The sequence below is a fragment of the Pyxicephalus adspersus genome, chromosome 1, assembly GCF_032062135.1.
Source record: "Pyxicephalus adspersus chromosome 1, UCB_Pads_2.0, whole genome shotgun sequence".
In the NCBI taxonomy this organism is placed as follows: Eukaryota; Metazoa; Chordata; class Amphibia; order Anura; family Pyxicephalidae; genus Pyxicephalus; species Pyxicephalus adspersus.
Genome location: NC_092858.1, coordinates 42,080,255 through 42,089,371, shown reverse-complemented (window position 1 = coordinate 42,089,371; position 9,117 = coordinate 42,080,255). Strand labels below are relative to the sequence as shown.

The window sequence follows — 9,117 nt, the reverse complement described above, 5'->3', positions numbered from 1 at the left end:
ACTGCACTTTCAAAATCAGCATACCTATTTTAGTGTAAATAAGCTTAAAAATTGAAGTCTACAAAAACCTTGTTCAAAATTGTTCCCAGTATTATCAGCATGTCTCAGTTTTTCATAAACTCTGTACCAAAAGCATGATCATAACCAGGGTGGGACTAGATGGACGTCATGAAAAGGATTTTACAGCGAGTACAAAAATCTTATTTGCAACAGTCAATCAGCACAGTAAAACATCAACTCAAATGCCTAGAATCATTCTTTTCAGTTAGAAGTGTAACATTTCTGTGAATTAACATCACCTGCAAATGGAATCAACATTTCTCTCATTATTCCCATTTTGTTTTTATCAATCTGGCATTTTTCTAATGCTCTTGTCACTACTGGCACTGTACAGTAGCTCCAGGAGAGCATATCCATATGTGCCAAAGTAAAAGAGCAAAAGGATACCAGGAGATATGCCCTTACATAAGAAGAGTTTTTTAGACAGTGTCTAAAAAGGCCAACAATTTATCAGCAAGGCTGGTATCTATATTTTTGTATTCAGAAATATCCTGAAACCTTGCGCTTCGAAATCTGCGGCTTCACAAATTTATGTATTTTTTCCTTGTAACCCAACATTTAAAATTCAAAAGTAAACTATCAAAATCAGCTGATCCATAAAAGCATTAAAAAAAAAAAAAAAAAGAGAGAAAGAAAACAATTTAAGTTGTTAAAATGGATCATTACTAAAAGTATGGTAATTTTATTTCTAACAAGAGTTCAGTGTCTCAGAGAAGATGCGGGCAGCCAAAGGTGGCATCCAAAACATGCGCATTTTCAAAATCAGCCGGTGGTGTCTAGGAACGTAACCCCCCAAAAAATTGTGGGGTCTTACTGTAATGAGAAACAGGACAACTGCTAGAAACCTACAAGGTGTCCTCCTACAGGCTAGTAATATACATATTTTTTTACCAAACTGTCAGAAACAGATTCCATGAGGGTGATAAATACAGGGCCAATGTTCTATAGTGGGACCTATTCTTCGTCCAAATGACATATTCCAGAAAACAACATAACTTGGCAGGTGTCATTGGCACCCCGTTCTCTTCAGACGAGAGTAGCTTCACACCTAGCACCAGTCAAACAAGAAAGACTCTGGGGATGCCATAATGAACATTATGCTGCCTGCAACATCTACCAGCATCAACAGTTTGGCAGTGCATCAGTAGTAGTTTGTCTATACAGCTCTCCAAGGATTTGTCCCCTATCATGTGCTAACTAATGGGACTTCTGTTGGATCCAAACCTGACCCACTGTAAGATTTTTAACATGTGAAGAATAATGCCTGCCCATAATGTAGGAATGTGTAAGCAGTCGCTAAGTAACAAGGGCAACAACGCAATTGACTGTACCCCACTTTACCAGGATCTACAATATATTCAAGGGACCTCCTGTATTATGATGTACTGGTGACTCCAGACTGAACCGATTCTCAAATCCAGGGCTGTGAAAGATTTCCCCAGGAAACCATCTGCATACTGATCAGGAGTACACAAAGGCTGAAAAGGGTTATACACACTATGGAGCCGTATGATTTTGTGATTTCAGTTTGAATACGGACTCAGTGTGTTAAATATCTTGGTTTCCTTGGCTGTTCTTATATCATTTGGTCCTGAAGGCACTAGACAATGTAGAAACATTCAGAATTTGAATATTTCAGTCATCCAAATCTAATTGGTGATCTGTGAACAAACATTTTTAAACACCTGGTTTCCTCAAGCACGAACTAGAAAGTCTAAAAACACCGTCCCCATATATGCTTCCTATAATTATAATTCCTACATCACCTACAATGATGTATCTTGTGCTTTCATATAACCACAGTATCTGTGGGATGTCTCCCAAAGGGATCACACATCATAAAATAGATATTTAAATGTATATGAAAGATAAGAATGGATAACTTCATAAGAAAGAACTTTCTACATATTACCAGCTCAACTATACATTTAGATAAGTTGTCAAGAAAAATAAAATATGAAAATTGGCAGGTAAAAGATGTCTGAACATTTACAGAAATATTAAATGTGTCACACATACATATCTGGTCTTTTTACAGAGATGTTTTATTGGAAACTTTAAATACATGTTGCCAACATGACCCATTACAGACACTGGCATAAAGAGCTACGCAGGATGAAGGTGTTGTGGACGAGTGCTTTAAGAGAAAAAGTCAGTCTTTAAGAGTGTTCTTCGGCAAGTTTTTCAGCCTTTGCTACAGCTTCTTCGATGGGGCCAACCATGTAAAAGGCCTGCTCTGGAAGATGGTCATATTCTCCTGCAAAAGAAAGATTAGTATTAGAATATTAATGCTTAGAAAGGTGATGCATGTTGAAAAGCACAGTGGCTGCATTACCCAACATTCAGAACTTAATGTACTAAATGTTACTTAAATCATACCTTGTAAGATTTGCTGGAAACCCTTGATAGTATCCTTCAGTGGGACCAGTTTACCCAAGTGTCCTGTGAAGACTTCAGCAACCTGGAAGGGCTGAGACAGGAAACGCTGGATCTTACGGGCTCTGGCTACAGTCAGTTTGTCTTCTTCTGACAACTCATCCATACCCAAGATGGCAATGATATCCTGCAGAGACTTGTAATCCTACATACAAATAAAACCAGCAATTTTAAAACTGTATGTAGCAAAGAATGCTATATTAATTTTCTTAAAAGCACATTCCTAATCCCCCCCACCACCACCACCAGTATATAGAACATGCCTGCAAGATCTTCTGCACTCCACGAGCAACATCATAATGTTCCTGTCCAACAATATTGGGGTCCATAATACGGGAAGTTGAATCCAAGGGATCCACAGCTGGGTAGATTCCCAGCTCAGCAATAGCACGTGACAGCACAGTTGTGGCATCCAAGTGAGCAAAAGTGGTAGCAGGAGCAGGATCAGTCAAGTCATCAGCAGGCACATAGATGGCCTAAAATGGAAAAACAAAACTACTAAGATCAAGCAAACAAAGGCATTTGCTTTAAGTGCACATTTTACTGCCAGATCAGAAAATAAGAAATGGCTTCAGCAATCTCAGAAGAACGAAAGTCATGAAGTTATTCATCATTGTAGGCAGTTTTTCTTCACCTAAATAAAGGTTTTTCTCAAAGCTTTGCACATTTAAAAGACCAACCCTTTAAAACATTCTGAAACCCACTCACCTGCACCGAGGTAATAGATCCTTTCTTTGTGGTTGTAATTCTTTCCTGCATGGTACCCATATCAGTAGCCAAGGTTGGTTGGTAACCGACAGCAGAGGGAATACGACCCAGCAAAGCAGACACCTGTAAAAAAAAGTGGTTTTAGGTATAGTGAATAATAACTCAAGTTTACAAAACAAATGTATAAAGAAGAAATCTATATACATTACCTCTGAACCAGCCTGGGTAAACCTGAAGATGTTGTCAATGAAAAGCAGTACATCTTGTCCCTCTTGATCTCTGAAGTATTCAGCAACAGTAAGACCAGTCAAGGCAACACGAGCTCTGGCACCTGGTGGTTCATTCATCTGTCCATATACCAGGGCTACCTCAAAATAGGATACATATAGCTGAATTTCACAAGCCAATAAAAAGGCAACTTCATGCTTTTATAGTCTAGGGGAATGCATGCCCTTTATAAACAAGCAGTATTTAATCATCTAAAAGTTGTCTGGTGTTCTAGTGCTGATGTTACTTTACACCCTGGGAGAATAGATGTGACCTAAGGAAAACTCTCTGCAGTGGAAAGAGGAGGTGGCTGGCTTTTGTAAATATCAGGAATGGGTGGGGTGTCCAAAACCTAGGTAGGCAAAGTAGCTTTAATAGATGTGTTTTACAGATGCACTCCAAACAACTTGATACTCCATAATGTGCCAAGTGCCCCATTTTGAAGTCCACGTTAAGTACCCTAAAAACTTATGCAAGGTTTTAAACCGATAACAGGTGCTTAAAGAACAGAAGTACCTTTGATGTTGTGTCCTTCAGGTTGATGACACCAGATTCAATCATCTCATGGTACAGATCGTTTCCTTCACGGGTGCGTTCTCCCACACCAGCAAACACGGAATAACCACCATGAGCTTTGGCTACATTGTTGATCAGTTCCATGATCAATACAGTTTTACCCACACCAGCACCACCGAATAAGCCTAGAGTGACCAAAAAAAAAAAAGTCAGGTTTTCCTTAAAGCAAAAAAAGTATTTCCTGGCAATTAATGTTTCCTCATCAGATTTGATCAGTTGCTTCAGGTAATCTCAGAAGAACGAAAGTCAAAAGTTAAATCATCATTAAAGGAAACTTCAAAAATAAGGGCTGGTTTTTCACAGATGTGAATGAAGTTCAAGAAACCACTCCATATTGAAATTTTTGCACTGCGCTCTTGTAATGCCATTAGTGGCAACCTGCCCATGCAACCAACTAAGAAATTTGAATTACCATAAATTGTAAACCCTTAAGCTCACCAACTAGCCTTAGATATATAATACAAAAAAAAAAAAAAAAAAAAAAAGACATACCGATTTTTCCTCCTTTAGCATATGGAGCCAGAAGATCTACCACTTTAATACCAGTAACCAGGATCTCTTGCTCAACACTCATTTCCACAAATTCAGGAGCCTCAGCGTGGATGGCAGCAAACCTATAGACAAAGATTACATTAAAATCAAATACAAAGCAACACTTCAATACACTTCACTGCATCTATGGAAGGAGCTATGGTTGTCACCCAGGCTTCATTTCATTACCTTGGATTGGAGGAAGGAACATGTTCTGTGCTGTTGGTTTAGCTCACAAGAGGTGATAACAGAAAAATGCAGCCTCACAGCAAAACTGGTAAACTGCAATATTGGATATTTGAATTGTAGTTTGACAGAGAATTCAAAGCAAAGTTTCAGGTTTTATTTGGTAGACCACTTCAGGACCTGCACCTTGAGGTACCTTTATTGGTCAACTAAGGCACCTCCAACAGAAGACTGACATTGGGGTCAGACGTCAAAGAGGGATTTTTTATAGCTACTCAAATGCATTTTCAGTGAAGCAAAAACTGCATCTGGTCAGCATTACCAGATGTTAAAACATGTTGCTCTCAAAGAACAATGCAAATGACAGTCAAAAAGCAGTCTCTAAATTGACATGTGCCCTGCTTAGTCAAGGAGATTGAGGATTGAGATTTTTAACTTTAACTTTTTTTTATAATATTAAATCAAACTTGTTCAATCTTTGAACAACTGACCACAGCGATTGTCTTAAAACAAAGTTATTGTTATCAGCTAATCTTTTTATTAGATAACAAAGACTGCATCATTATAACTGAAGGTATATTTAAAATATACTGGAGATGGGTTAATTTTAAAGAGAAATATTAAACTCACTGTTTTGTTGTGATGGGGCCTCTTTCATCAATGGGTTCACCAATGACATTCATAATCCTGCCAAGGGTTTCGGGCCCAACAGGGATTCTGATTGGTGTGCCAGCATCAAGAACCTTTTGACCTCTGACTAAACCTTCAGTACCATCCATAGCAATAGTACGGACAGTGTTTTCACCTAAGGAAGAATTTAAAGCATTAGATAAGACTCTAGGTCACATAGAGGTTACCCCAATATTATTACATGCATCCCTCTCAGATCAGAAAGTGGCTTCAGGAGGCTCAGAAGAACGAAAGTCATGATATAGATCATCAGTGAAGGAATTCAACATTTAATGCAAATATCTTCCCAAGTCACAGCCAAAGAAGAAAGAACAGTAAAAAGTTTATATTTACCCAAATGTTGAGCAACTTCCAGAACCAGCCTGGTGTCCCTGCCCTGGACCTCCAGAGCATTGAGGATAGGTGGGAGACCTTCATCAAACTGGACATCAACAACGGCTCCGATGACGGCCACAATGCGGCCTACAGCTACACCGGGCTTAGCTGCTGCGGATGTCTGGGCTGCATAGTCTCGCCCTGAAATGAAGAAATATTGGTGAATGTCACTTGAAAACATCAACAAATACATAACAAGAGGTGCCGCAATCCTTTTCCCCGTTATGTATAGTCAGGTAAGGGGCCAATGACCTTCATTCGTGTCCCCAAAGGAAACATTACACATTTGTCCTGGTGACCAGATGGAACAAAAGTGACTATGCAAAAAAGGGATAACGGTCAGAGGGTGAGAAGGTCACCTAGCAGAATAAAAATCTTAAAGGGAACAAAGAAAACAAAAAACTAGATTTTCACCTTCCCTATGAAATCAAAAAGGGATCTGAGATATTTTAAAGGCTGCCAGGTCATTGTTTCCATAGACATTTACTATAAAAAAAAAAAATATTTTTTTTTAAACCCAAGCAGCACTGAGTCTCACATGCAGATGCAAAATGAGGTCTGTGCTGGCCGGTGATGAGAAGCAGAATGCAAGTTCATCAGGAATAACCTTCAAACCACCAACCCGGAAATCAGGGACAATGGCAGCACTACAGACCGGAGACATGCGGGCAGTGACCGAGCACAAGCTGGCAGGAATGACAGGCGAGGCGGGGTGTGGAGCTCCGGGGCCTGCAGACTGCACACCGGCAGACACAACACGTGAAGGCCGCTGACAAGGTCAGCAATGCGACACCGGGAGGAGGTCACGCCGCAGGCCCGGCCTGCATTCAAATGCCTGGAACCCCCCTGCAGGTGTAAATAAGTGAAGGGTATCCCCTCACCCCACTCGGTATGTCATTCGGGGGATGCGGCGTGTCACAGGCCCGGCCTGCCACACAGAGGCCTACACGTCATTCAATGACAAGGCTAGGTCACCGTGTAGTACCGCGGCCACGAATACTTACGGGAGTTCAGGGCTGCAGGAGCGGTTCTAAGAAGACCCTGGAGAGCATTGGCGGCCGGTTTGAAGGCCTTTAGGGCCCCGGCGGAGCAGCGTCCTACAGCTCCTAACATGGCGGCGTCAGAAGCGGAGAGCAGCAGCAGAGAAGGAGCACTCAGGAGATCTAGCTCTGGGGGCGGGTACAAGAAGGGCTGCGGAGGGCACGTAATGCTACGTCAGGGGGAGGGCTCTGGTGGTAATTTGACAAAACCGGTGTCATTTTGGAGAATTCCTTGTTCCTATTGGTTAAAAAAGGCCATGTGGGCTCGTCAGTCTTAGTGAGGCGGAGTGTGCCGCCAAAAGAATGTCAATCACTGATGGGCGGGGCTTTAATGACGGCGTGACCTGCGCGGTCATGTCCTTCATTGCCTTTCAGGACAGATAGTGGCAGCTCACATAGAGGAGTCTATAGGTCAATATCAAGGTGTTGGCGGAACTGACAGCAGTACCTTGTTAAAATACCACTGTCCTGTCAGGCAGCCATAGAGACCTTTTGTAGTGCACTGAATTGTGGGAGTAGTGCTGTCAGGTGTGCAATGTATGGCTGTGAGGTGACTCAAATATGGCTCCTGGGGAGGCAATGCCATTATTATTATTATAAATAAATAGGATTTATATAGCGTTAACATATTACGCAGGGCTGTACATTAAATAGGGGTTACAAATGACAGACAGGTACAGACAGTGACACAGGAGGAGGAGAAGACACCGCCCCGAAGAGCTTACAATCTAGGAGGTGGGAGAAGTATCACACAATAGGAGGGGAAATGCCAAATGCCACTTGTATTGTACTGGTAACACCCCTGCAATGATCTTCCTTTATTTGCTTCATTTTGGTCAGGCTAACCCCCCTGACGGTAATCCCCAGTGTGGCTCAAGGTGAATTAATGTACAAAAAGCAATAACCCTGAGCCATACTTGGGGTAGCATAAAAAAATCCTACCTGCTCCCCTCAATCCAGCAGTGTCCTGCAGCAAAACCCCGGGCGGTTTCTTCATCGCATCCTGGGTTGGATCGATGTGATGCGTAATGTGTCAGTACGCTGGGGAGACGTGGCTTGGTGGGAAATTTAAAAGCGGATTACATTATATTTCATTGACCACAGTGATAAAGTTATAGAAAATAAATCCAAACGTTTATCTATTATGGTACCCTTGTTTGGACAAATTTAAAAAAATATATTTTTTTAAATAAAATAATAAATTCATTATTTTTTGTAGTTAATATTTATAAGTATTTAATATTTTTTACTTTATGATTGGGTGTTCGGGATGATCGGGAGTTATTCCTAAGAATTACAGGCCTAAAATATTAAACAACAAATTTCCACGGGAAACAATGCACTCCTTTTGTCATAAAAATACAGAATTAATTAGACTGCCAGGGAGGTTAATATAGCTCTAAAAAAATTTTGTTCAGCATGCAAATGAAAAGCAGCCGGCTCCAAATCAAAACTTTTTATGACCCCCCCCCCCCCCCCGATGGTCCAGTTTATTGTGCTATAGAAAGCAAAGTCCTACCTAATATTGTGCAATGATAGGTTTCTATGGAACTCTCTACTACCATCTCCCCCCCCCCCACCCCCCCCTCACCCCCCGATGTCTCACCTAACCTATGCCAAACATTCCTGGTGCCCCATGTCTCCGCTGGCATCAGCAGGCATACATAAATGTAATAGGGTTATAACATCCTGTGCTCTCTGTGTACCATAAAGCATAACCCCCTATGTTGTAGAGTGGGAGAGATATTCTATAGTCCCAATTTTCTACCGACCTGTTCTGGACAATGCTGCACCTCCATTGATACAGTGCAGAAACTCCATTTTTTAAAGCGGTGACTCTGATATTCACTGAAACATTCCCTGAGGAGGATCAATATTTGCTATAGAAACACATGGATCCGGAAGATTCTCCACCAGAGAATGTTTCAGTGAAAGTCACTTCTTTATGAATAAAGCCATAGGATAGGAAGTGTAGGGCCTAAAGCCACTGCTCCCCTGCAAATCTTCACTTCAAGAGCTAAGCTCGCTAAAGAATATTTAGCTTTTAATATTTCTGGAGGTGTCAGACGCCTGATTCCTCTCTGCCTGCTGTGGTTCCTTTTACTGACCAATACATCATTAGTGTGTCATGTACCCTGTTTCCCCGATAATAAGACACTGCCCCTGATTCATCAAGCAAAATCGGATTATCGGTCGCGCATTCGTATTAGCGATCCGGAATCGTGCGCGATCGCGCTATTCAACAACT

General features: G+C 41.3%; 1 protein-coding gene and 3 non-coding genes across 4 annotated transcripts; all 4 read right to left on the bottom strand.

Moving 5' to 3' along the window:
* Positions 1-2,087: 2,087 nt before the first annotated feature.
* On the bottom strand, positions 2,088-6,994 carry ATP5F1B (ATP synthase F1 subunit beta). The gene is made up of 10 exons (XM_072408302.1): positions 6,834-6,994; positions 5,788-5,970; positions 5,395-5,569; positions 4,540-4,661; positions 3,988-4,172; positions 3,414-3,572; positions 3,205-3,327; positions 2,760-2,972; positions 2,440-2,641; positions 2,088-2,317 (listed from the first exon to the last, which is right to left on the bottom strand). The coding sequence occupies exons 1-10, from the start codon at positions 6,940-6,942 to the stop codon at positions 2,220-2,222; spliced, it is 1,569 nt and encodes a 522-aa protein (XP_072264403.1). The 5' UTR covers positions 6,943-6,994; the 3' UTR covers positions 2,088-2,219.
* On the bottom strand, positions 3,043-3,116 carry LOC140321893 (small nucleolar RNA SNORD59). Its single transcript, XR_011919022.1, has one exon. It is a non-coding gene; the product is annotated as a small nucleolar RNA SNORD59 (small nucleolar RNA).
* LOC140321892 (small nucleolar RNA SNORD59) lies at positions 4,245-4,318 on the bottom strand. Its single transcript, XR_011919021.1, has one exon. It is a non-coding gene; the product is annotated as a small nucleolar RNA SNORD59 (small nucleolar RNA).
* LOC140321891 (small nucleolar RNA SNORD59) lies at positions 5,642-5,713 on the bottom strand. Its single transcript, XR_011919020.1, has one exon. It is a non-coding gene; the product is annotated as a small nucleolar RNA SNORD59 (small nucleolar RNA).
* Positions 6,995-9,117: the final 2,123 nt, after the last annotated feature.

Excerpts from the sequence above, each read along its gene's own strand:
- ATP5F1B (XM_072408302.1), bottom strand. The coding sequence starts at position 6,942 with ATGTTAGGAGCTGTAGGACGCTGCTCCGCCGGGGCCCTAAAGGCCTTC. Across the intron at positions 2,642-2,759 it reads GAGTGCAGAAGATCTTGCAG|GATTACAAGTCTCTGCAGGA; the intron begins GCATGTTCTATA and ends ATTTGTATGTAG. Across the intron at positions 2,318-2,439 it reads TTTCCAGCAAATCTTACAAG|GAGAATATGACCATCTTCCA; the intron begins GTATGATTTAAG and ends TTTCTTTTGCAG.